The sequence below is a fragment of the Neomonachus schauinslandi genome, chromosome 6 (assembly GCF_002201575.2).
Source record: "Neomonachus schauinslandi chromosome 6, ASM220157v2, whole genome shotgun sequence".
NCBI lineage: Eukaryota > Metazoa > Chordata > Mammalia > Carnivora > Phocidae > Neomonachus > Neomonachus schauinslandi.
This window is the reverse complement of record NC_058408.1, coordinates 36,321,244-36,348,869: the sequence shown is the minus strand read 5'-3', so window position 1 is coordinate 36,348,869 and position 27,626 is coordinate 36,321,244. Positions and strand designations below refer to the sequence as shown.

Below are 27,626 nucleotides of genomic sequence, written 5' to 3'. Positions count from 1 at the left end.
GGGAGCCCGATGCGGGGCTCGATCCCAGGACCCTGGGATCATGACCTGAGCCGAAGGCAGATGCTTAACAACTGAGCCACCCAGGCACCCCAATAATAGTTGTTTTAATTCCCGGTCTGATAATTCCAATGCCCCTGCCGTGTCTGGGCCTGGTTCTGATGCTAGCTCTGTGTCTTCAGTCTGTGTTTTTTTGGCTCTTAGTATGCCTTGCAATGTTTTGAAAGCTGAACTTGATGTACCAGCTCTTAGAAGGCTCATGGGTAAGTAGGCCCTTAGTGGTGTGGGGGTGAGGGGTCAGGGAGAAGCAGCATTGTATAGTCCTATGATTAGCTGTTTTAGTGAGTTTATGCCACTGGGATGTGAATTTCATGAATGCCTCTGAGTATTTCCCCTAGTTCAGCCAGACAAAATGTATAGAGGGGCCCAGAATTGGGTATTTCCCTCCCCCCAGGTCAGGGAGGCTCCATGAAACCCAACACCTTAGGCTCTGGTTATATAGTTTCTCCTGAGGGCAGGCCTTTCTGAAAGAGAACAGAATGCTCTGGTGTATTTCAATATAGTTACCTTTCTTCTCCTCTTCCAGAAGCAGGAGGGGTTTTTCTGATTTTCACTGTGAGGCTCTGGTACAGCTCCTGGAGGTAAAACTCACAAAACCATGCCTGGCTCTCCCTGACCTTTGTAACTCTCAGACTTGGCCACACTGAGCCTCCAGAGATTTGCCAGTTATGGGGTAAGTTTTCCTATCTGGTACTAGTTCTCGTGGAAGCTTCTGCTCATGGGTTTCTTCTCTGGCAGGTTGTCAGAGAAGACAGTTTTTGGTGCAATGGTTTGCCCTGCAGTTTCACTTCTCTGACAGATCTAAATTGTCGATTTTTGGGGTTTGTTCAGCTTTTCACTTGTGGTTAGGATGGAGTGACAATTTCCAAGCTCCTTAACTCTTGGACCGGAAACTGGAAGTTGGCTAGTAAGTTTGAAACAGAGAACTCTGTTCCCTGGCCATAGCCTACAGCCAATTTCCTGCTCCACTGGCCATAGCCTACAGCCAATTTCCTGCTCCATTTTCTCACTGGTAGGTACCACTGGCCAAATGGAGATTGAGTAAGAGTATGGATACCTCAGACCTCTCCCACTTCTAGGAAAAATTCGACACAAAGTGGAAGTGGACTGGAAATAGCAGTTCTGCTTTTCAGTGGATTGCACTTGATATTTTCAAGGCCATCTTATTTCCCTGTTAGACTGTTCTTTTTTCCTGAGCTTGGGCAGTGTGGTGTTGGTCCTCGCTTTACTCTCATGTCTCCCTCCTGGACTGATTGTAGGAAAGAAGGAGGCACTTACTGTGTGCTAGGCTCTGTGCTTCTCGTCTTTAATACTCCGGACAACTCAGAGCAGTTTTACAGAGGGGGAAATGGGGGCATAGGGAAGGTCACACTTGTTCATGGTCACCCAGCAGGACATGGTGGACTCTGGATTGAGAACCAGGTTTATGTGACTTTAAACCCAACCCATTTCCCATTTGGGTAGGTTCCTTCTGTGCATTCTCTTCTTCCCAACCCTCTGGTCTTACTCATCCCAGGGTCATACCAGACCTTCTGGCTTTAGACCTCGTAGAGGTCCATGATCTCCCTCATCTCAGGATAGAGAACCAAGGCCACCTTGTCTGAGCACCCTGTTCCCTTGACCTCCGTTGGCCATGAGCACTTGTTCTTTTAGAGGACCAGTTTATTTTCAGATTCTAAAAGTATCTTAGGCAGTGTGTAAGTCCGGCCGGAGGACCCTTGTCAAGGGTTGAGTTCTGTGGGATGCAGATGCTGGGTAACATCTATGAAAGAAAAGGGGGAGGAGGCAGCCCCTGGGCTGGGGGAGCATCAGACCACAGTGCAAATCCGAGGGAGGCTCTGCAGACTGACACGAGCTCTGCAGCAGATGCCAACTAGGGGAGTTCTACACGGGGCAGAAGGACCAGGCCTCTCAGCCACCTTCTTGCTCAGCCATTGGTGGTGCCTCAGCAGAAAGTTTGGGTTTCCATCCCTTAGGGAGCTAACAGGAGGCTGTCCGCTACCTGCACCTGCAGCTGGGTAGACAGTCCTTTCCTGAAGTGCGATTTGAAGGGGCGCATTTCGGAGTTTACTGCCACGCTTTCTGCCTTTATAGAGCGGAAGGTCATGGTCGGTGTATGAGAGAGCATCACTCCTGCTCTGCAGGATTTCATTGTGGTTTTCACGTAGGGGTGACCCTGCTGGTGTTTGGTCTGTCTGGGGACACTCTGCTGCCATGCCGGCCCCTCTCTCTCCCTGGAATGGTTGTGGGGAAGACATGGAGGGGAAACCACGTTTCCCCGTCACCTCCTCTTTCAGTTCTTCCCTATGAGGGAGCCAGGTCAAGATGTAACCTGAGATATGCCATTGTGGTGGCTGGGGCATGGGCACATCATTCAGCCAGGTCCTGGGGGGTGCATGGTCCAGCTCACGTGGCTCTCCATCCCACCCTATGGAGATCTGGTCAATGCTGTATGTTCTTCATATGTTTTGCTGCTATTCTTTATGCAGGTGATCGGAGTGCTGGGCTGAAACAGCACGTTACAACCCCACTTAGCAACGTATTCAGTTGTGTGGTTTCACGCAAGTCATTTCAACTCTAAGAGCTTTCGTTTCTTCCTCTTCCTTCTCTTCAAGTGGAGGTAGTGAGTTCAAATGAGAATAATAGGTACCCATAGATTTGTTCAGAGCAGGGAAGGTTCCTAATGCAACCACTTTGACATAATAGTAAATGCTCAACAGTATTAGCTTAATATTAAGTTTCAATTTTTGGTTCATTAAGTCCTTTTTTAAAAAGTTCTCAAAAAAAGGAAATCCTGCCATTTGGGACAAGATGCATGGACACTGAGGGCAGTGCTAAGTGAAATAAGTCAGACAGAGAAAGGCAAATACTCTGTGATCTTACTTATTATATGTGGCATCTAAAAGCAAATAGGCAAACAAAACACCCAAGCTCAGAGAGACAGAGAACAGACACAGAGAAAAGATTGGTGGCTGCCGAGTTGGGGGTGGGAGAAATGGGTGAAGGGGCTCAAAATGTACAAACTTCCACTTATAAGAAAAATAAATCCTGGGGATGTAACTTACAGTATGGTGGCTATAGTTAACAATACTGTATTGGATATTTGAAAGTTGCTAAGGCAGTAGATCTTAAAAGTTCTCATCATAAGAAAAAAAATGCTTGGGACGCCGGGATGGCTCAGTCGGTAGGAATCTGCCTTCGGCTCAAGTCATGATTCCAGGGTCCTGGGATCAAGCCCCACATCGGGGTCCCTGCTCAACAGGGAGTCTGCTTGTCCCTCCCTGCTGCCTGCCCCTCCGCCTGCTTGTGCTCACTCGCTCTCTCTCTCTCTCTGACAAATAAATAAAATCTTTGAAAAAAGAAAAAAATGCTTAACTATGTATAGTGATCATTTCACCATATATACATATATCAGATCATGAGGTTGTACACCTGAGACTAATATAATGTTATATGTTAATTATATCTCAATAAAAAAATTTTCAATTTTTGGAAATAAAACAGGTTCTTCTTTATCAGATTTTATCTTCTTTTTTTAAAGATTTTATTTATTTGAGAGCGAGAACGAGCAGTGGGGAGGGGCAGAGAGAGAGAGAGAGAGAAGCAGAGAAGCTTTTTTTTTTTTCCCCACTTAGTAGTTGTATTTGGGGTATTTCCCTAAGAGTACAAATCCCCTTCATTTTTTTTTTTTTTTTTTTAAAGATTTTATCCATTTATTTGAGAGAGAGAATGAGATAGAGAGCATGAGAGGGGGGAGGGTCAGAGGGAGAAGCAGACTCCCTGCGGAGCAGGGAGCCCCATGCGGGACTCAGTCCAGGGACTCCAGGATCATGACCTGAGCCGAAGGCAGTCGCTTAACCAACTGAGCCACCCAGGCGCCCCCCTTCATTCTTTTTAATGGTTGCTTTGTCTTTCCCTGCATCCCCACTGAGCGGGGAGCCCGACGAGGGGCGCGAAGGGCTCTATCCCAGAACCTTGAGATCATGACCTGAGCTGAATGAAGGCAGGTACTTAATGGACTGAGCCACCCAGGAGCCCCTACTTATATTTTCTGTTTTGGGTTTTAATTTAGAAATCTTTTAAATATTCAGAGGAGTAGAGAGTAATTAACAAGCATTCCCTTATTTATACTATCTAGATAGTGATTTCTTACTTCAAATCCTTTTGTAACAATGAAAATATTAAAGGTAAAGTTGAGGAATTCTTTGAACTTATTCCTAGAGGTAAATCACTACTCTGAAGTTGTGTGTCTCCTTGTTATTGATGTTTTAATATTTGTATTACTTATGTATTTATCCAGAAAGCACATATAGTGTAATTGTGTGTTTTTTAAAAATACATTTACATGACTGAGGGTTGCTGGAGTGGTGGGGGGTGGGAGGGATGGGGTGGCTGGGTGATAGACATTGGGGAGGGTGTGTGCTATGGTGAGTGCTGTGAATTGTGTAAGACTGTTGAATCACTGATCTGTACCTCTGAAACAAATAATACATTATATGTTAAAAAAAAAAGATGATAGCAGGAGGGGAAGAATAAAGGGGGGGGAAATTGGAGGGGGATACAAACCGTGAGAGACGATGGACTCTGAAAAACAAACTGAGGATTCTAGGTGGGGGTGGGGTGGGGGGATGGGTTAGCCTGGTGATGGGTATTAAAGAGGGCATGTTCTGCATGGAGCACTGGGTGTTAGACGCAAACAATGAATCATGGAACACTACATCAAAACCTAATGATGTAATGTATGGTGATTAACATAACATAATAAAAATATGTATATATTTGCATGAATGATATCATACTGTGATATTTTACAACTTGCATTTTATACCCAATATTGATTTTTGAAAGCTTTTTATTTTGAAAGAACTACAGATTCACTGGAAGTTGCAAAACTAGTACAGAGGGTGTTGGTACCCTTCACCCACTTCCCTCAGTGGTAACATTTATATAACAGTCCTACAATAGCAAAGCCAAGAAAGTGACATGTGTAGAATAGTGTTAATTAAATTAAAGATTGTAGTTGTGCTTCAGCAGTTTTTACATGCATTCATTTATGTTTGTGTGTGTGTGCATGCATGTAAGTATATATTTAGTTTTGTAAGAAGCTGCCAAACTATTCGCCAGTAGCAGTTGGTTCTATCACTTTATCTTCCTACCAGAAACATAGGAAACATCCAGTTTCTCTGCATCCTTGCCAGCGTTGGATATTGCCCCTCTTTTTCATTTTTCTTACTAACGAGGATGTCGTGATATCTCATCGTGGTCTTAGTTTGCATTTTAGTAAATGGCTCAAGATGCTGAACATTTTTTCATGAGTTTATTTCCAACTACAGATTTCCTTTGGTGAAAAGCTTATTCATGTCTCTTGCCCATTAAATTCAGTCCTGCTAACATTTCTTTCTTTTTCATTGCTTTAAACATGTAGGGATGCTTTAAATCTTCTCTCTTGGTGGTTCATTTCCTCTGGTGGTGAGCTTCTCTGCAACGAGAGGTTCTTGGGGGGGAGGCCGTTGGGTTCCCAGTTGTGGAGGCATCTGGATGTGGTGGTTGAGATTGTCTGTGCCATGTACCATAAACTTCCACCTGGTTCAGACCCTTTTCCATAAAAGTTTTAGCCCTGGGGCTCCCAGCCATGTGAACAGTGTGAATTCTGGCTCCACACTTGAGTATGGCACACGTTTGGGGTTCTGGTTTTCCCACAGATAGCCCTTTTTCCACCCAAAGCTCCAGAGAGGTGTCCAGTTTCCTTTTTATGTCTCTGATATATGTGGTAGGTGTCTTTTGTTCTGTGTTTGTCTGTCAAGACAGCCCATTGTCACCCCGGTCAGAGCATGTGTGTTCCCCTCCTGTTGTCTACAGTGTATACCCTGTTCTCATAACCCCTGCTTCTGAGAAATGCCTGCGCTGTTTGCTTTCAGCTCCGACTGGCTGCTTTGTATTGTGTTCTTGTTTTGTTTCTGGTACCTGAGATTTTGAACTCTTCTAATTTCTTTTTAAATGTTGAGTTTTTCTTTTAGGGGTGCCTGGGTGGCTCAGTCATTAAGCATCTGCCTTCGGCTCAGGTCATGATCCCAGAGTCCTGGGATCGAGCCCCGCATCGGGCTCCCTGCTCCGCGGGAAGCCTGCTTCCCCCTCTGCCTCTGCCCCCTGCTTGTGTTCCCTCTCTGGCTGTGTCTCTCTCTGTCAAATAAATAAATAAAATCTTAAAAAAAAGGGTTGAGTTTTTATTATTATTTTTAAAAAATTTTATTTATTTATTGAGAGAGAGCAAGAGAAAGTGCGTGATCAGGGGGAGGGACAGAGGGAGAGTGAGAGAGAGAGAATCCCAAGCAGACTCCCTGCTGAGTGTGGAGCCCGACTTGGGGCCTCAGATTCGTGGCCTGAGCCAAATCGAGAGTTGGACACTTAACAGACTGAGCCACCCAGGTGCTCCTTAAATGTTTGTTTAAATAGTATCTCAACATGTTTGGTGTAACTGGAAGTTTGCCATATTAGAGCTTAGTTCACACTGTTGACTGTTGGCTCTGCATTCTCTCTGCATTCGCAAGCGATGTGCGGAGGGGCTGTGTGCTGCTGAGGGAGAGCAGAGGCGGGTGCCGGTCCGGGATGAGTCTGTGTCGCGGTGCCTAGTTTTCCAGTCTCACGGGCCGGAGTCTCCAGCACCCGGTACTGGAGCAAGCACGGCTGTACACTTGTGAAGTGAGCAGACCCCAGTTCTCGGCATCTCCGTGTGCCTTGAAACTGAGATTCTTGCTCCACTTTTTTTTTTTTTTTTTGCTTTCTGGGCGTTGACTTCATTTGACTCCTTTAGACTCGGAAAAGTGACAACACTCCAGTGGTCCCTCACTGCTAGACGGTTCTCTCCTGCTTTGGAGAGGAAATCTAAGCTGGACAACAGGAACTTCTGCCAGAAGCACCTGGGATTTGGGCTAATTTTTGCCTCTCATAAAGAGTCTTTTTAAATACTCAGAACTATCTCAGTGCGCCTGTACGTAGTGAGTTTGTCATTACCAGGGTTGTTTGGAGGAAAACTGGATGATCTGTTGAATATGAGCTTGGGAAGTGCGGCTGGACTCATGGCGTTGACCTTGCCTTCCAGCCCTGAAGGCCAGCCTGGGCCTGGCTGCTCCATGTGCACGCACAGTCCATGGGGCTCTGACTGGCCAGCCCGCTCATGTCTGAGGACTGGGATCTTGTGGTGGGGAGAGGATTCTCGGCTCTTCTCCTGGGAGGATCATTTTGTGTATGTGTTTATTATATTTTAATAAACTGTTTACTCAAAACACGCACGCATGGGAAAACTGAAATGTTCGTTGATGCCAGAGATCAACCCTGTATTTGATTTTGGTAAAAAGTTACTAATAATCAGGTGAAGTGAAGGTTGAGGATTTTCTACAGCTTTTTTCTTTTCTTTCTTTTATTTCTCTTAATAGACAGGATGATATAGTGGAAGGAGAAGGGGATTTGGAGTCAGACGGACCCGAATTCTCATCCAAAGCTCCACTGCATTCCAGCTGTGTGACTTTCTGAAAGTTACTAAGCCTCACTCATCTTTCCTCATCCTCATGAAATAGTATCGATATGACCTACCCCAAAGGACGGTAGTGACGATTTGTGATGCTTTACAAGTATGATCTTTTTAATCCCTGCTTAAAAATCCTTTAATGTCATCTTCCTACTTCTTTGGATGAACTTAAAATTTATGTCATGACTTACAAGACTCAGCTCATCTCTCCAGCTTTATCTGGCTGCTCCCTGCTCACTCGGAGCATCAAGCTCTCTCTTGCCCCTGGGCCTTGGAACGTGCCCTTCCTCTGCCTGCAAGTTCTTGCTCCTTCTCTTGGCTGGGCTAGTTCCTACCCATTCCTCAAATCTCAGTGTAGACATCACACACTCCCAACTGTCCCTGCCCCACCCCAGGCCAGTTCACACTCCTCAGATGCTTTCCTCACCATGTGCAGTCTTCATGCTGAGCACGCATGCCACTGGGAATTGCCTCCTCTGGGAGATGGAAGCTCTATGAAGGCAGGGGTGGTGTCTCTTATTTATTCTACATCCCTGCGATTGAACGCAGGGCTGACACATAGTCAGTGCTTGGTAAAATGTTCATTAAATGAATGTAGGAGGAAGGAAGCAAGAATCTCACTCAGTGCTTGACACTTAGTAGGTCCTCACTCAATGTTGATTCCCTTTCACATTAACCCCTTCCTCCCCTCATGACGGCTGTCTGCCTTGGTCATGGCTCGCGGAGTACTGTTTGTTGCTGTTTTGGTAATGGTGGTGACACTTCCGTAACTCAGCCTCATCACTTCTTCTCAACACTTGGATTTAAAAAAATTTAGCTGAAGATTTCAAAGTAAAAATTAAAAGAATTTCTCAGGAAATTAAGAAGAAACCGAGATTGTGACCCTATTACATTTCAATACGTGCTTATAATTGTGAAGGTGTCGCTTGGGTTGGTACGTGATTGTGACAAAGTATATGGGTTTGTACTTCTAATTGCTTCTCACTGCCTTTATCTCTTCCATTAAAGAACAAGTGCATCATGGAAAAAGTTCTAAAAACAGCGCCTGCCTGGTTTACGGAGAAGGGTGTTTATGACAGGAATTAAGCAATTGTTTATCTCGGGATGTCTGAAACCCCAAATCAGGCTTTATTTTGTGGCTGGAGCTTCATTCTCAACCTCGTTAACATCCTGCTCTCCCTTTTCCTTTGAATGTGCTTTTTCTGGCGGGGACTGAGTTTCTTCTCACTCTGTAGTCATAAAAACCAAGGTAATTTCTCAACAGAAGCAGGAGTTGTACTAAGCAAGAGGGAGGGGTCGCCTGGAGTAAGGGGTTCGGAGAACCAGGGTTTCTCTTCGCCTACAGGTGGAGGATGTTCGAGGCAGTCGTGGTGGATGATGGGATGGTGGTGTTTGTGGGGTGCTCCCATCTGTGTCCCGAGATGATCAGTGAGGCTGGTTTGGTGGGTGAAGTATTGAGTACCCGGGGGCCACTCTCAAAGAGGAAGTCCCCCATGTTTGGCTCTGGGTCCTTGTGCTGATATCCTGGGAGATGACAGCTGGTATTGCCCGTTAGATGGCAATCTGGAGGCTACTGGCTCTGCTGACCCTTGTTAGGACCCATCCTGGTCATGGTGGATTGGCCAGGTCTTTAGCTTCCCAGGAAGGCTGAGGAGTCTGCCCGTGGCCTCATCCATTGCTACTCCTGTGTTGCAGCCCGCATCCTCTCTTTCCTGGAATTCTGCGGTCCCTCTCGCCGGCCTCCCCGAGCTTCTGGGCCTCTTCTGCTCCTGCCACACGGATGCCTGAGTACCTTTGCACACAGCAATTGATTATGAACCTCCCTTCCTTAAAATTCTTGCCTCTACGTAAGGGGCACATCAAGGCTTGCCCTCCCCTTCCCTTATATTTAGGGTCATTTTCCAATTTTGACTTCTGTAGACACCCCCCACCCCCACGTTTCCCCAAGACACAAAACAACAACGAGAAACAAACCACTCCTAGGCCTGAGCCACACCAGGCTCCTCCCACCCCGAGCTCTTACCCCGCTTCCTTCACATGTCCAAGCCTTGTGCACACTGTATATGCTGAAAATGCCCTGCCTGAGCTTTGTCTGTCTGTGGCCCGTCCTTCAACGGAGGTCTTCACAGTCACCTCACATCTAAGCTCCCTAAGTCTGTTCATTGTCTCTTTTCCTCTGCTTCTGCGGTACTTTTATCCGTGCATCTCTTCCCACTTTTGTATTATGTGTTAGTAGTTTGCTTGCCATCTCTCTTCCGTTCTAAACTGTGGGATCTTTGGATTGTCCCTTTCAGTGTCCGAGTGTCCATGGTTGCTTTTATAAGGGTCCACAGAATTGATGGGATCTGTGAGGCCATTTTATTTTGTCCTTCCCCCCCCCCCACCCAAAATAAATGTACTTTATCAGTCTTCCTTTATTCCCAGGCCATTCAGTTCTGTCATTCTTGGTCCCTGATCTTTGAGGAAGCCAAGGCCTTTAGGCAAGCAGGATGTACTCCATGAGCTGATTGCTGGAGTCTTCCTGATTGTCATCCAGAATCTCCTGAATGGGAGAAGATGTGGTGACATGATCTAATACAAGTTGCTGTATGGCAGACGACTTTGAGGAGGGCCAGCATGGAAGTAGGGAGAGGTTGGGAAGCTGTCGCCATGCTACAGTGGGAGGGGATGGGGCATTGGGTGGACTTGCAGAAGTAAGTTGGAGAATAGTGAATGGATCCTGAGTTATATGCTTTGGATGGTAGAAGCAACAGAACTCCCTGATGGGTTAGTTTTGAAGGGTTTCCTGAAGGGAGATCTGAGCTGCATCCCTCTGTGGTACCCCAGCAGAAGGGAGTGGTAGGGGGAGTGTTTCAAGAAGGAAGATGTGTAAAAACCTGTAGAAAGCTGCCAAGAGAGTGAGTTAGATCAGGATGGGAGAACCCACTGGATTTAGCAACACTGAGATCTTGGTGACCTTGGGAAAGTGATTTCATTAGCTAGAGGAGGCCATAGTCAGATTGGGGTATGTGGGGCGTGATGGCAGGGGGAGAGGTGGAGACATTGTGTTTATACTCCTTTTTCAAAAAGCCTTTCTATAAAGGGGAACAGCAGAAGGAGCTTAGCAAGAAAGGGGAGTTGGTTGATGTATTAAAGATGCTGACGGAATGATCCTGTGTCCAAGGAGAGGTTGATGGAATGAAAAGAGAGGGAATCATGGCAGGGGGTGGGCGTAAAGCACTTGAGATGGGGGAGAGGGGTGAAGTTCAGAGCACATGGGAGGAATTGGCCTTTGACAGGAGTTGGGCACTTTCTCTTTTGAAACAAGAAGGAGGTAGGTGGGTAAGGGTGGAGGCCGACTTTGTAGACATTGACCATTGGAAGATGCAGGAGCCTTTCTCTGGTTCTCTTTTTTCAGTGCTTTGCAAGGGGAAACCATGAGCTAAGAGGGAGGTGTAGTGGAGGGCAGCACTTAAGAATTTAGAGTGAGATGTTATCATCCCTGATCTACTTCAGCAGAAATTGCTTGCATGGTGACTGTCTCTTGACCCAGAAGGGTTTCCGGGTAAGGTAGTTTGGTCCTGCTTCTTTCTTAATCTAGCTAGGTGTAGCTTGGGGACCAGAGTAGAGATTTCAGGGAGACAGGCTCTGGCCAGTGTGGCTCATTTGGAACTTTAATTGGGAAGGCCTGGAGAAGGTCCACACTGGGAGATGCTGCCTTTGCCTGGAAGCTGGCTTCATACGATGACAGGATGGCATGTTGCCATCATGCAGAGGTCTTACGGAAGAGCAGTAGTTTTTCACGAGTCATGCAGTAGAAGAAAAGCATTGAATTAGGAAACTGGGCTCAGCCTGAAGGTCCTGATTGGGTATCTGCAATATGACCGTGAGCAAGCCATTTACGTTCTGAGCTTACTTTCCCAATTTGTAAAATAAGAAAAGTACTCGTCTCCCCATCTCCTGAGGTTGTGTGAGATGTGATGATGTATGTCACTGTGCTGTGAACGGTCTTTCAGGCTGTACAAATAGATCCGTGGAAATACTTGAAGCCTGGGAGCTGGCAGCCTGGCTTGTGCTCCCAACTCTCTGCTTACTCAAGCCTGGGATGACTCAGGCTGAGTCACTTCGCCTCTCTGAGCCTCCGTCTTCCCATCTGTAGAACTCCCCCACAGGGTGATTATGGGGATTCAAAAATACAGTAGAGGGCTTTGGAAGTAAAAGCGCTAGAGAAATGTGACAGACTGATGTCCCTATTCTTCATCTCGGGGAAAAGCCCTACTTCTATTTTCCCTCCAGAGTCAGTCTTCAAGATGAGCATTCTTTGGCGTCATCCATAAATGGCCTGGAATGAGCACTTCCTGTGGGCAGAACTTGGGACCAGGCGTTGTGGGCAGGGGGGCGGGGGGGACAGGGAGAGGGTAAACTAGCAACATTACACTCGGTGAAGTTGTATCTGCATTTGAGGGACTCCTGGTTTGATTGGGCCCATAGGACAGACACAAGCTCACCCTTGGAAGTGAATTTTAGAAGGGCTGCCAGCTTTCTACCTTTGGAAGCTTCCACTGTACAAGACTAATCAAATGGAAGGAACTAGAAGCACATGTCACACTGACAAGTGCAGAAAAGAGGTGGGGGAGAGGACTGGTCGCTATGGCCCCGGGGACCACCACACCAGGTCATTGTGGCTCCATGTCTGGTGAAGCTGTTCCTCTGCAAAGCTTTTGAGGTGTCAACGGATATCTCACATAAGGCAAGCTCCTTATGGTCGGACACAAGGTTGGCATCCCCTCTCTTTTGACTCTGTACCCAGAGACTTCCTCCCTTTGGAGGACACTGACCCCTTTCCAGATAATGATACTCTGAATGACTCTGAGAAAACTTTTTCTCCTGAGGATGACAGTCATGGAGCTCCTCAGAGTGGTGTCCAGGTCTGAATCCTTTCCCGCACATACTTCTGGGAAGGAAGTTTGGTCAGTCTCACAGGAATCTTTGTGATCAACATGCATAATTAGTCATCTGCCACTGTACTCTGAAAAGATTATTGGAGTCAGATAGTTAACTGGATGCAAAATATTCTTTTGATCAGGGAATTTTTCCTAAGAATATTGATTATCTGTAATGAAGAACTCTATGGATATTTCTGCCTTCCATTTTCTATAGATAATTGTTAAAGAGTTAACATGAGAGTGAAATGTATAGGATCTCAAGTCAAACTACAAAAGCTAGGCCTTCTGGGAATCATTTGTAGCCCTTTTAAAAAAGATTTTTAAAAATTTATTTATTAGAGAGAGAAAGAGAGAGGGAACAAGCAAGAAGGAGGGGCAGAGGGAGAGGGAGAAGCAGACTCCCCACTGAGCAGGGAGGCCCAACATGGGGCTTGATTCCAGGACCCTGAGATCATGACCTGAGCCAAAGGCAGATGCTTAACCCACTGAGCACCCAGGCGTCCCCATTTGCAGCCTTTAACATAAAGATTTGGAAAGACAATGTGTCACATTGATTCTGATCAAATGTCCTAGCATCCAAGTCTACTCCCAGAATACAGATACCCTGTGGTTTCAGTATAAAAGGCTGCATCTCAGCGATGGGAAGAAAGAAACTGAATATAAGTCCCCAGCAACCCTCTCTGTCTAGCTTCACACCTCTGTCAATCTCCTTTGAACACCTGATGTGGGATAGCAGTGGGGGGAGAGTCTGTGGTCAACTTGACAGTTTTGGGGAGGTATGACGACGCCGTTGACTCAGGCCTCATTCAAGCAGCGCTTAATAGTGTCCTGGAAGACATGGGAATACACTTAGAAACAATTATGGAGGGTGCCTGGGTGGCTCAGACAGTTAAACGTCTGCCTTTGGCTCAGGTCATGATCCTGGGGTCCTGGGATCGAGCCCCACATCGGGCTCCCTGCTCAGCAGGGAGCCTGCTTCTCCCTCTCCCTCTGCCTGCTGCTCTCCCTGCTTGTACTCTCTCTCTAATAAAAAAAAAATCTTTTACAAAAAGAAAGAAACAATTATGGATTACACTAAACTGTCACAGGAACAGCCATTTTTCTCTAAAAAGGCATTTCGTCCTGAGGCTTGTTACTGAGAATCATGGAGCTCCAGGCGACTTTGATATGTGGTCAGCAGGTGGCTGCTTACTTGTGGATTTTTTTGAGTTCTGGCTAAATAGTCTTATCACCCAGACTGTATTTTGCAAACATACAATAAACCCCTAAGTAACTCACCTCCCTTTCCCCCGCCTTTCCCTTAGCTGAATGCCCACGACCCCTTCCCTACAAGGCTTATAATTCATCTATATTCATTGACTTTTATTTTATTTTTTTAAAGATTTTATTTATTCATTTGACGGAGAGCTTGAGTGAGAGGAGAGAGCACAAGCAGGGGGAGCGGGAGAGGGAGAAGCAGGCTCCCCACTGAGCAGGGAGCCCAAAGCGGGGCTCGATCCCAGCACCCTGGGATCATGGCCCAAGCCGAAGGCAGACGCTCAACTGACTGAGCCATGCAGGCGTTGACTTTTAAAAATTAAACTCCTTATTTTGAGATGACTATAGGTTCACATGGAAGAAATAATGCAGAGATCCCATGGATTCTACTCAGTTTCCCCTGCTGGTAGCTTCCTGCAAACCTATAGTACAATATTCCAACCAAGATACTGACATTGGTCCGGTCAAGATCCAGACTATTCCATCATCACGAGAATACCTCGTGTTGCCTTTGTATAGCTGCGTCCACTTCCTTCAGTCCCTCACGCCCTCCTTAAGCCCCTGGCAACCATTGGTTTGTTCTCTATTTGTACCATTTTGTCATCTCAAAGATCTTTTATGATTAGAAGCATGCAGTACACTATCTTTCAGGATTGTGGATTCAGTCTCTGGGGATTCATCCCTCTGGCTGTGTGTATCAGTAGTCTGTACCTTTTTATTGCTGAGTATTTTCCATGGTGTGGATGTACCACAGTGTGTTTAACCATCTACCTGTTGAAGGACATCTGGGTTATTTCCGGTTTTTGGCTCTTATGAATAAAGCTCTGTCCACATTCATGTACAGGTTTTTGTGTGAACGTAAGTTTTCATTTTTCTGGGATAGATGCCCAGGAGTGTAACTGCTGGGTCAGGTGGTAGTTGCATATTTGGTTGCAAAACTCTTTGCTGGGGTGGCTGTGCTATTTTGTGTGTCTGCTAACAATATATGAGTGCTCTGGTTTATCTGCATTGTCATGAGCATGTCTTGTAGCCATTCTGACAGGCGTGTAGTGATATTTCATTGTCATTTTAATGCGTATTTCCCTAATGACCGATGATATTGCGCATCTTTTCATGGGCTTATGTGTCATCTGTATATGATCTTGGGTGAAGTGTCCCTTCATGCCTTTTCCTCATTTTCTGATCGGATTGTGGTTTTTTTTTTTTTTTAATTATTGAGTTTGGAGATTATATATTGTGAATTATATATTCTAGATACTAATTCTTTGTGGGATATGTGGTTTGCAGATATCTTCTCCAAGTCATAGTTTGTCACTTCATCCTCCTCATAGAGCATTCTGCTCTTAGTGGGTGGAAGTGTTTTATAAATGTCGACTAAATCCTGTTGGTTGATGATGTTGTTGAGTGCTGCTACATCCTTGCTAATTTTCTGTCTGGTTGTTCTAGCAGAGGTGGAGAGAGAACAGTGTGGATTTGTCTGCTTCTCCTTCAGTTCTATCAGTTTTTGCTTCGCGTGTATTTAGAGCTCTCTGGTGTATACACATCAGGATTTCTAGGTCTTGGTGAACTGACCCTTTGATCGTGATGTAAGATGCCTTTCTGTCTCTGTTGTTCAGCCTGGGTAATTTCTACTGTTTCCTCTGTCTCCTCCATTCTGCTGTTGAACCTATCCACTGAAATGCTTAAATTGGCTATTGTATTTTTGGTTCTAAAATTTACATTTGGTTCATCTTTATATCTTCTCTTCCTTTGCTGAGACTTTCTACTTCTTGGCTATTTCTGAGACTCTATTTTTTTTCCATTTTGTTTCAAGCATAGCCATAATTGCCTGTTTAAACTTTTTTCAGATTGCTGTTTAAAAATCTTCCTCAGATATTTCTGACATCTCTGTCATCTTGGTGTTGGTATCTATTAACTGTTTTTCATTCATTTGAGATTTACCTGTTTCTTGGTATAACGAGCGATTTTTGGTAGAAACTTGGGCATTTTGGTTATTAAGTAATGAGACTCTGGATCTTCTTTAAACCTTTTGTTTTAAGTGCCTTCTTTTGACCTGGGTATGGTAGAGGAAGGGGTAGGCACCCCCTCATTCCTCCACGTTGGGGTAGAAGTCCAGGTTTTTAACTCAGCCTCTACTGACACCTGAGGGGCGCTCCTATTATCTCTGGGTGAGCGAGAGTTCCAGTGGCCCGTTGAGCTTACATTGATCCCTCCCTGCCTTGTGGCCAGACGTGGCTTCATTACTGCTGGGTGGACACGGAAGTCCAGGCTCCCCACTGGGCCTTTTCCAGCACTAGTCCTATAGGGAGGAGGAGGAAGAAGAGGAGGTTGGGTGCTTCACCGCAGCCTTGAGGTGGGGGAAATCTAGCTTCCTAGTAGCCTTTGCTGGCCTGGGTGGCATTGGGGCCAAGACTTTTACTGTGCTGCTTAGCTGTGGTTGAGTGGTTATTACCTGAAAGTTTTCTGTCTTTTGAGGCTGCCCCTTTCCCAGTCCATTTGCTACAGAGTGAGCTTTTGTTGGGACTTTTTTGGTCTGCACCTGTGGGTCATTCCAGGTCCCTGGCTTCTTCAGCTCTAAGTCTGGGAATGTCTCAGGCACAAAGAACACCCAGGCACAAATAACACTGTGTTATTCCTAGGCAGTTTGCTTTTTCTCCTTCACCTTTCAGAGTCTTAAGTTTGTGTTATATGTAATATCCAAGGCATTTAGTTGTACTTAGAGGAAGAATAGAGAAAAGTGTGTCTACTTTATCTTCCTGGAAGTGGAAGTCCCATTCAGTTTACTTTTCTTGGCTTTCTTCTTCTTCTTTTTTTTTTATTCTTATGTTAATCCCCATACATTACATCATTAGTTTTAGATGTAGTGTTCCATGATTCATTGTTTGTGCATAACACCCAGTGCTCCATGCAGAATGTGCCCTCCTCAATACCCATTACCAGGCTAACCCATCCTCCCACCCCCCTCCCCTCTAGAACCCTGTTTGTTTTTCAGAGTCCATCGTCTCTCATGGTTCGTCTACCCCTCCAATTTCCCTCGCTTCATTCTTCCCCTCCCGCTACCTTCTTCTTCTTCTTCTTTTTTTTCCTTAACATATATTGCATTATTTGTTTCAGAGGTACAGATCTGAGATTTAACAGTCTTGCACAATTCACTGCGCTTACCAGAGTACATACCCTCCCCAGTGGCTATCACCCAGTCACCCCATCCCTCCCACCCCACCCCCCAGTCCAGCAACCCTCAGTTTGTTTCCTGAGATTAAGAATTCCTCATATCAGTGAGGTCATATGATACATGTCTTTCTCTGTTTGACTTATTTCGCTCATCATAATACCCTCCAGTTCCATCCACGTCGTTGCAAATGGCAAGATCTCATTCCTTTTGATGGCTGCATAATATTCCATTGTATATATATACCACATCTTCTTTATCCATTCATCTGTCGATGGACATCTTGGCTCTTTCCACAGTTTGGCTATTGTGGACATTGCTGCTATAAACATCGGGGTGCACGTACCCTTTCAGATCCCTACTTTTGTATCTTTGGGGTAAATACCCAGTAGTGCAGTTGCTGGATCGTAGGGTAGCTCTATTTTCAACTTTTTGAGGAACCTCCATCCTGTTTTCCAGAGTGGCTGCACCAGCTTGCATTCCCACCAACGGCGTAGGAGGGTTCCCCTTTCTCCGCATCCCCGCCAACATCTATCATTTCCTGACTTGTTAATTTTAGCCATTCTGACTGGTGTGAGGTGGTATCTCATTGAGGTTTTGATTTGGATTTCCCTGATGCCGAGCGATATTGAGCACTTTTTCATGTGTCCGTTGGCCATTTGGATGTCTTCTTTGGAAAAATGTCTGTTCATGTCTTCTGCCCATTTCTTTTCTTTTCTTTTTTTTTTTTAAAGATTTTACTTATTTATTTGAGAGAGAGACTGAGAGAGAGCATGAGAGGGGGGAGGGTCGGGAGGGTCAGAGGGAGAAGCAGACTCCCTGCCGAGCAGGGAGCCCGATGCGGGACTCGATCCAGGGACTCCAGGATCATGACCTGAGCCGAAGGCAGTCGCTTAACCAACTGAGCCACCCAGGCGCCCCTGCCCATTTCTTGATTGGATTCTTTGTTCTTTGGGTGTTGAGTTTGATGAGTTCTTTATAGATTTTGGATACTAGACCTTTATCTGATATGTCATTTGCAAATATCTTCTCCCATTCTGTCGGTTGTCTTTTGGTTTTGTTGACTGTTTCCTTTGCTTTGCAAAAGCTTTTTATCTTGATGAAGTCCCAATAGTTCATTTTTGCCCTTGCTTCCCTTGCCGTTGGCGATGTTTCTAGGAAGAAGTTGCTGCAGCTGAGATCAAAGAGGTTGCTGCCTGTGTTCTCCTTTAGGATTTTGATGGACTCCTGTCTCACATTGAGGTCTTTCAACCATTTGGAGTCTATTTTTGTGTGTGGTGTAAGGAAATGGTCCAGTTTCATTCTTCTGCATGTGGCTATACAATTTTCCCAACACCATTTGTTGAAGAGACTGTCTTTTTTCCATTGGACATTCTTTCCTGCTTTGTCAAAGATGAGTTGACCATAGAGTTGAGGGTCCATTTCTGGGCTCTCTATTCTGTTCCATTGATCTATGTGCCTGTTTTTGTGCCAGTACCATGCTGTCTTGATGATGACAGCTTTGTAATAGAGCTGGAAGTCCGGAATTGTGATGCCGCCGGCTTTGCTTTTCTTTTTCAACATTCCTCTGGCTATGCGGGGTCTTTTCTGGTTCCATACAAATTTTAGGATTATTTGTTCCATTTCTTTGAAAAAAGTGGATGGTATTTTGATGGGGATTGCATTATATGTGTAGATTGCTCTAGGTAGCATTGACATCTTCACAATATTTGTTCTTCCAATCCATGAGCATGGAACGTTTTTCCATTTCTTTGTGTCTTCCTCAATTTCTTTCATGAGTATTTTATAGTTTTCTGAGTACAGATCCTTTGTCTCTTTGGTTAGATTTATTCCTAGGTATCTTATGGTTTTGGGTGCAATTGTAAATGGGATCGACTCCTTAATTTCTCTTTCTTCTGTCTTGTTGTTGGTGTATAGGAATGCCACTGATTTCTGTGCATTGATTTTATATCCTGCCACTTTACTGAATTCCTGTATGAGTTCTAGCAGTTTTGGGGTGGAGTCTTTGGGGTTTTCCACATAAAGTATCATATCATCTGCAAAGAGTGAGAGTTTGAGTTCTTCTTTGCTGATTTGGATGCCTTTTATTTCTTTTTGTTGTCTGATTGCTGTGGCTAGGATTTCCAATACTATGTTGAATAGCAGTGGTGATAGTGGACATCCCTGCCGCGTTCCTGACCTTAGGGGGAAAGCTCTCAGTTTTTCCCCATTGAGAATGATGTTCGCTGTAGGTTTTTCATAGATGGCTTTTATGATATTGAGGTATGTATCCTCTATGCCTATACTCTGAAGAGTTTTGATCAAGAAAGGATGCTGTACTTTGTCAAAAGCTTTTTCTACATCTATTGAGAGGATCATATGATTCTTGTTCTTTCTTTTGTTAATGTATTGTATCACATTGATTGATTTGCAGATGTTGAACCAACCTTGCAGCCCAGGGATAAATCCCACTTGGTCGTGGTGAATAATCCTTTTAATGTACTGTTGGATCCTATTGGCTAGTATTTTGGTGAGAATTTTTGCATCCATGTTCATCAGGGATATTGGTCTGTAATTCTCCTTTTTGATGGGGTCTTTGTCTGGTTTTGGGATCAAGGTAATGCTGGCCTCATAAAATGAGTTTGGAAGTTTTCCTTCCATTTCTATTTTTTGGAACAGTTTCAGAAGAATAGGTATGAATTCTTCTTGAAATGTTTGGTAGAATTCCCCTGGGAAGCCATCTGGCCCTGGGCTTTTGTGTTTTGGGAGATTTTTGATGACTGCTTCAATTTCGTTAGTGGTTATAGGTCTGTTCAGGTTTTCTATTTCTTCCTGGTTCAGTTTTGGTAGTTGATACATCTCTAGGAATGCATCCATTTCTTCCAGGTTATCTAATTTGCTGGCATAGAGTTGCTCATAATATGTTCTTATAATTGTTTGTATTTCTTTGGTGTTGGTTGTGATCTCTCCTCTTTCATTCATGATTTTGTTGATTTGGGTCATTTTTCTTTTTGATAAGTCTGGCCAGGGGTTTATCAATCTTGTTAATTCTTTCAAAGAACCAGCTCCTAGTTTCGTTGATCTGTTCTACTGTTCTTTTGGTTTCTATTTCATTGATTTCTGCTCTGATCTTTATTATTTCTCTTCTCCTGCTGGGTTTAGGCTTTATTTGCTGTTCCTTCTCCAGCTCCTTTAGGTGTAGGGTTAGGTTGTGTACTTGAGACCTTTCTTGTTTCTTGAGAAAGGCTTGTATTGCTATATACTTTCCTCTTAGGACTACCTTTGCTGCATCCCAAAGATTTTGAATAGTTGTGTTTTCATTTTCATTGGTTTCCATGTATTCTTTTAATTCTTCTTTAATTTCCTGGTTGACCCATTCATTCTTCAGTAGGATGCTCTTTAGTCTCCATGTATTTGAGTTCTTTCCGACTTTCCTCTTGTGATTGAGTTCTAGTTTCAAAGCATTGTGGTCTGAAAATAGGCAGGGAATGATCCCAATCTTTTGGTACCGGTTGAGCCCTGATTTATGACCTAGGATGTGATCTATTCTGGAGAATGTTCCATGGGCACTAGAGAAGAATGTGTATTCCATTGCTTTGGGATAGAATGTTCTGAATATGTCTGTGAAGTCCATTTGGTCCAGTGTGTCATTTAAGGTCTTTATTTCCTTGTTGATCTTTTGCTTAGACAATCTGTCCATTTCAGTGAGGGGGGTGTTAAAGTCCCCCACTATTATTGTATTGTTGTCGATGTGTTTCTTTGCTTTTGTTATTAATTGCCTTATATAATTGGCTGCTCCCATGTTAGGAGCATAGATATTTACAATTGTTAGATCTTCTTGTTGGATAGACCCTTTAAGTAGGATATAATGTCCTTCCTCATCTCTTATTACAGTCTTTGGTTTAAAATCTAATTTGTCTGATATAGGGATTGCCACCCCAGCTTTCTTTTGGTGTCCATTAGCATGGTAAATGGTTTTCCACCCCCTCACTTTCAATCTGGGGATGTCTTTGGTTCTAAAATGAGTCTCTTGCAGACAGCATATCGATGGGTCTTGTTTTTTAATCCAGTCTGATAGCCTGTGTCTTTTGATTGAGGCATTGAGCCCATTTACATTCAGGGTAACTATTGAAAGATAGGAATTTAGTGCCATTGTATTGCCTGTAAGGTGACTGTTACCATATATTGTCTGTGTTCCTTTCTGGTCTATGTTGCTTTTAGGGTCTCTCTTTGCTTAGAGGACCCCTTTCAAGATTTCTTATAGGGCTGGTTTTGTGTTTGCAAATTCCTTTAGTTTTTGTTTGTCCTGGAAGCTTTTTATCTCTCCTTCAATTTTCAATGACAGCCTAGCTGGATATAGTATTCTTGGCTGCATATTTTTCTCATTTAGTGCTCTGAATATATCCTGCCAGTCCTTTCTGGCCTGCCAGGTCTCTGTGGATAGGTCTGTTGCCAACCTAATGTTTCTACCATTGTAGGTTACATATCTCTTCTCCCGAGCTGCTTTCAGGATTTTCTCTTTGTCTATGAGACTCGTAGTTTTACTATTAGATGTCGGGGTGTTGACCTATTTTTATTGATTTTGAGAGGGGTTCTCTGTGCTTCCTGGATTTTGTTGCCTGTTTCCTTCCCCAAATTAGGGAAGTTCTCTGCTATAATTTGCTCCATTATACCTTCTGCCCCTCTCTCTTTCTTCTTCTTCTGGGATCCCAATTATTCTAATGTTGTTTCGTCTTATGGTATCACTTATCTCTCGAATTCTGCCCTCGTGATCCAGTAGTTGTTTATCTCTCTTTTTCTCAGCTTCTTTATTTTCCATCATTTGGTCTTCTATATTACTGATTCTCTCTTCTGCCTCATTTATCCTAGCAGTTAGCACCCCCATTTTTGATTGCACCTCATTAATAGCCTTTTTGATTTCTGCTTGGTTAGATTTTAGTTCTTTTACTTCTCCAGGAGGGGTTTCTCTAGTAACTTCCATATTTTTTTCAAGCCCAGCTAGTATCTTTAAAGTGATGATTCTGAACTCTAGATCTGACATCGTACTAATGTCCGTATTGAGTGGGTCCCTGGCAGTCGGTACTACTTCTTGTTCTTTTTGTTGAGGTGATTTTTTCCGTCTTGTCATTTTGTGCAGAGGAGAATAGATTAGTGAGAGAACAAAATGCTAGCAGAGTAACAACGTCCCCAGAAAATATACTCTAAACAAATCAGAAAAGACCTGAAGCAGTGGAAAAAGAAAGGGAAAGAGAGAAAAAAGAAAGAGAAAAAAAAGAAAAAGAAAAAGATAAAGATACAAACAAACAAAAACAAACAAAACAAAAACAACAAAAAAAACCAGAATGTGATCAAATATGATCAGGCTGGTATATAGATCAGTGCCACACACTAGATTTGGGGTGTATTTTGGTCTGTTAGAAGAAAGTGCCTCCCAAAATTTTAAAGAAAGAAAAACTTATATATGTACAAAAATAAGGGTTGATATGATGAAGGGATGGAATATGACTGTAAAGATGGCAATTATAAAAAATTTTATAAAAGGAATTGATAAGAAGTTGTTTGAAAAAAGAAAGAAGAGGATTTAGAAAAAGAAAAAAGAAAAAAAAAGGGAGAGAATGTGATCAGGCAGGGGCGTAGAAAAAACTATATACTAGAGATTTAGGGTATATTTTAATCTGTTAGAAGAAACTATCTCAAAATTTTAAAGAGAGAACAACTTATATATATATGCGAAAAATACAGGTAACTACTATGAAGGGATAGAATATGACTCTAAAAATGAAAAATAAAAATGTTTTTTTAAAAAAGGGATTGATAAGATGTTGGTTAAAAAAGGGAAAAAGAAAAATTCAAAAAAAAGAAAAAAAGACAGTTAAAAAAAATTAACTTCGAAAGACTAAAGAATCATGGTAAAAAAGCCATGAATTCTATGTGCAGTATTCCTCTAGCGCTGGAGTTCTGCCGTTCTCATTGATCGGTAAACTTGGTCTTGGCTGGCTGTTCTTGCTGATTTTCCGGGGGAGGGGCCTGTTGTCGTGGTTTCCAAATGTCTTTGCTGGAGGCGGAATTGCCCTGTTCCGCCCCGCCCTTGCCCGGTCCAGGCTAAGTAATCTGCTCGGGTTGCTCTCCAGAGCTTTTGTTCCCTGCGAGCTTTCCCTACAGCTTTGGAGGCGGAGAGTGAAAATGGCGGCCTCCCAATCTCCGCCTCGGAGGAGCCGGGAACTCGGGCCGCTCCTCAGTGCGCCCCCAGAGAAAAGCCGCCAGTCACTCCCATCTCCCTGGTCTCCTGCCGCGCTCTGTGCTCTCCTGGCCTGTGACCGCGCGTTTCTATCTCTGGCACCCGACCCCGGGTGGAGTCTCCAAACCCAGCAGATCCCCGCGGTGCTCCCGCGCGGCTCCTCCTAGGGGAGGAAGGTGAGTCTCCCCGGATCTGCCGCTTGTTGGGTCCCTGCTGGAGGAGCAGTGGCCCGACGGTGCCTCGGATCACGGTCTATGGCAACCCCGAGCTGAGAGCCCGCGCCTGGGCTCCGCCTCTGCAGCCGGCTTCACCACTCCGATACCTGGGGGCTCTGCCGCACTCAGGCACCCCCGGTCTTTCTGTGACCCCGAGGGTCCTGAGACCACACTGTCCCGGAGGGTTCCACCCCCCGCTTAGCCACCGGAGCGACGTCCCTCAGTGGAGCAGACTTCTAAAAGTTCCAATTCTGTGCTCCGCGGTTCTATCACTTGCCAGAAGCGGCCGCCGGAGGCCCCTCCCCCGCCGTCTATCCTCCCGAATAGCGCCTCGGATTCACTTCTCCACATGTCATACCTTCCAGAAAGTGGTCGCTTTTCTGATGAGAGAGTTGTTGCTATTCTTTTCTTCTATCTCCTGTTGAGTTTGTAGGTGTTCAGAATGGTTTGATCCGTATCCAGCTGAATTCCTGAGAGGAGACGAAATCCAGGTCTCCTACTCCTCCGCCATCTTGCGCCGCCCCCCTGGCTTTATTCTTCTAAGTCAGTCCCTTTTCCTGCCTTGAGATCTCAGGGCCCAAGCTTCTTTAATCATGCTTGTATAAATTTCTTTTCATGGGAAGAGAAATTAAAATCCCAAGCCTAGGAGAAGTCTGTGCATGGGTGGGAGGGGTGGAAAGAGTTCCCATATGCAAAGATGCACATTGGGCACTCGGTGGATTTCTGGCTTTCTTTTGCTCACCTTTTAGGGCCTGGGGCCAACCGTAGAGGAGACAGGGATTTTCAGATTATTCACTAAGGGGTCTTTATATCCTCTAGAGGGAAAAATAAGTTCCCAGGACACAAGAGGAAGTTTCACCTAGAGATTCATAAGAACCTGTAAGTGGCCCAGAGGAGCAGCTCAGGGTTGGGGGTGAGGGTCCCTTTCGGCTTGGCCTGGCCTCTGAAAGTGTGGCTTTTTGCTTTTGACTACTGAGGATGAAACCCATCTGTGATACTTTCTTGGAGCCAAGCTTCTCTGGACTTCATCCTTCATGAGTGGGCATCCTTAAAAGTCTGTTCCTTAGGGAAATGTAAACTCAATGTGGAAGGGCATGTATTTCTAATCCAGCTAGACCTAGTTGGGGATCTGGTTCCATCTTTTGCTAGCTGTATGACCTTGACGTTCAGTCATCCACTTAAAAACCATCCTGTAGTGCTGACTCTGGGCCAGCCACCATGCTGGGTTTGGGGATCAAGTAGTGGGTACCTTTCATTGCTCCCTTTGCTTTACTTTCTGGCCATGAGCAAGTCATCAGCTGGTTAACTTCAAAAATATATTAAAAAATTGGACTACTTTTCCCCATCCTCTCATCTCTTTCCAGGCTGTTAGAATAAGTTCCTTGATTCTGTTCTTCCCTCTAATTATTTGCCTCAGTTCATTATCTACACAGCAGCCAGGGTAATCTTTTAAAAACATGCACCAGATTAATATTCTTTTGTTAAACCCCTCCGGTTATGCTCGGACATACTGAGAATGAAGTCCAACCCCTCCTCATGGCTCACTAGGTCCTGCATGGTCTGGTTTCCACTTCTCCTCTGATCACATCTGATATCCTTTTCGCCCGCATCTAGTGGGCTTCAGTCATGCCAGACTTCTCTCTCTGCCTGAGAACATCGCGCTTGTCCCACCCTGGGGTCATTACGCCAGTTATGCTCTCTGCCTCGGATAATTTCCCTTACAAGTTTGAGTGGCTGGTTTCTGGTTGTCATTCATTCAGGTTTCAGTTCAAACGCTGTCCCTTCCCTGCTCCTCATGTCACATTCTATCCAGTCACCAGGTCCCCACCCTTGCCTCTTAGTTAGCTCTTCCCACAATTTGAAGTTATCTGGATTCGTTTACTAGACCAAGCTCCACAAGAGCAGGCATCATGCTGTTTCCTTCCTTGCTGTCCATCGAGTGTCTAGAACAGTTCCTGGCACAGAAGAGTAAATACTTGTTGAGTAAAGTTGCTTAATTCTCTGGGGCCTCAGTTTTTCCCTTGTCACACGGAATAATAATTGGCTAACGGTACAAGGTTGTAATTAGAATTAAGTGAGATAATACGTGTAGGGGAAGTACTTAGTACAATGCTTGGCTCACAATAAGCCAAATAATAGTTTGTCATTGTTTCCTTATAATTATTTGTATTATAATGTTCATTTCCATTCTCCCATCCTCCTCTAGTACCTGTTCTTGCTCCTAATGATCCATCTGGAGTGTCATGAGCATTTGTCAGTGGCAGATGCTGACTGGTTAGATGCTTGCAGTGGAATCCTAACTTACTTCTCTCTTGACTGTGTTTTTCTGCAGGTTCTGCAGCTGGGCTCAGACATCCTTCCCCAGTACAAGCAAGAGGCCCCGAAGACTCCGCCTCACATCATCCTACATTACTGTGTTTTTAAGACCACGTGGGATTGGATCATCTTGATTTTAACCTTCTACACAGCCATCCTGGTCCCTTACAACGTCTCCTTTAAAACCAGGCAGAACAACGTGGCCTGGCTGGTTGTGGATAGCATCGTGGATGTCATCTTTTTGGTGGACATTGTGCTGAATTTTCATACTACCTTTGTTGGACCAGCTGGGGAGGTGATCTCTGACCCCAAACTCATCCGCATGAACTACCTGAAGACGTGGTTTGTGATTGACCTTCTGTCCTGTTTGCCATATGATGTCATCAACGCTTTTGAGAACGTGGATGAGGTTAGTGCCTTTATGGGTGATCCAGGGAAGATTGGTTTTGCTGATCAGATTCCACCACCCCTGGAGGGGAGAGAGAGTCAGGTACATGCCTCAAATCTCAGACCTTGTTGTCATGTCTTGAAAGTTGAATAAATGTGGGTGGTCAACAGAAGAGTCATTATGTGGGTGGGAACTGGCATGGCTGATGTTTGGAACAGAGGGAGCATGCTTGATAGATATTCTCGCCTGCTGTTTTTGTCCTTTGGAGGATTGGAGGCCCTGCATGTCTGTGAATGGGTGTGGAAGAGACGAGAGGCTTCCCTTTTTTTTCATGTGGCGTGCAAGCCACTGGCTTGGGGTGGTGCGGCTGCAGACGCAGGCATGCATCGCCACTGCGCTGGTGAATCTTTCACTTGGTATGCAATTGCTGAATGTCTACCTATTGATTATTCTAATTATGGGGATTTTTCTATCACCTGCTGCTGACTTTTGGCTGTTTCATAACTAATTAACTCCTGGCAACAGGGATGCTATTTTCCCCCCAAGTTTGCTTGCTTTTTTTTTTTTTCTTGGTAAATGTTGGAAAAAGAAGTTGTTCCTGTGCTAAAATGAGTTTTGGCGGTGACCAATGGCATTCAGTCGTCCATACTCTCCCTTGTGTAAATTTGCTGAGGGAGTCAGGCTATGGCCAAGTCTGGCCCTGTGACTAGGAGGGGGGTAAGTACTATTGCTGGATGATGCTGCTTTGGATGGTTAGTCCTGCAGGCAGTGGAAGGAATGAAAAGGAGACAAATGCTCTGTAATGTGTTGGAATTAGGACATGCTCAAGCAGTCAATGAACGAATGGGTGCCTGTGACATGTTGCATAAGGAAGGGACCACTGGCCTGGTTCAGGTGATTTTCTCCTTTGAAGAAGCGAGGACATCAAGTCATCGCAAAGGAAAATGTCAGATTCTTATCCAGCTTCAGTGTTCTATGGGAGTTGTTCTTCCTTTTTCCTCCTGCCTCGTTGATCCTCCAAATGGATGAAGATAAGGTAGTTCGTCTGGTAAATCTTCAGCCTTATAGAGCAGTGGGCCCTCACTGCCTTGGATTACAGAGGGTCCCAGAAGTCTCAGTCTGGCTGGGGTGTTAACTGGGTGGGTAATTCAGGAAGCCATCTGGAAGTTGAGTTGAGGCAAGATTCACTCTCAGGGCTAGAGGGCTAGTGGAACTAGCCTTGAGATAATTGGAAGGAACAGTCAGCTCCCTGCCAAGACAAGGCCTGGCCAGTGTCTCCAACTTGCTGGGGACATAATGATGCCTCCTGGCCTTCCGGTCAGTATCAGAGTGGGGGAGGACTCCAGCCGCTTCCTCGGTGGGAACCCAGCTACCTAGCACTTCCCTCTCCAGAGAAGAGGAGCTGATGTTCAGATGCTCTAAACTCAGAACAAACCCTGCTTTTATCTGTGTGCTGTGTTTTAGTATACTTGGAAATCCCAGGGAATAGTGCTCTGGGTGGCTTGTGTGGATTTTGTAAGGGGATTAAATGAGTGAGACTGATCATTTACAAGAACA

General features: G+C 44.8%; 1 protein-coding gene across 2 annotated transcripts in view; it reads left to right on the top strand.

Annotated features, from left to right (window-relative positions):
• KCNH1 (potassium voltage-gated channel subfamily H member 1) overlaps positions 1-27,626 on the top strand; it is a 364,685-nt gene that overhangs the window by 55,880 nt on the left and 281,179 nt on the right. The window contains exon 6 of one of the 2 annotated variants that reach the window (XM_021682533.1): positions 25,698-26,090. In XM_021682533.1, coding sequence (XP_021538208.1) covers positions 25,698-26,090 — 393 coding nt within the window. Of the gene's footprint in view, positions 1-25,697; positions 26,172-27,626 lie in introns of both variants that reach the window. The other variant, XM_021682532.1, reaches the window with a different exon arrangement.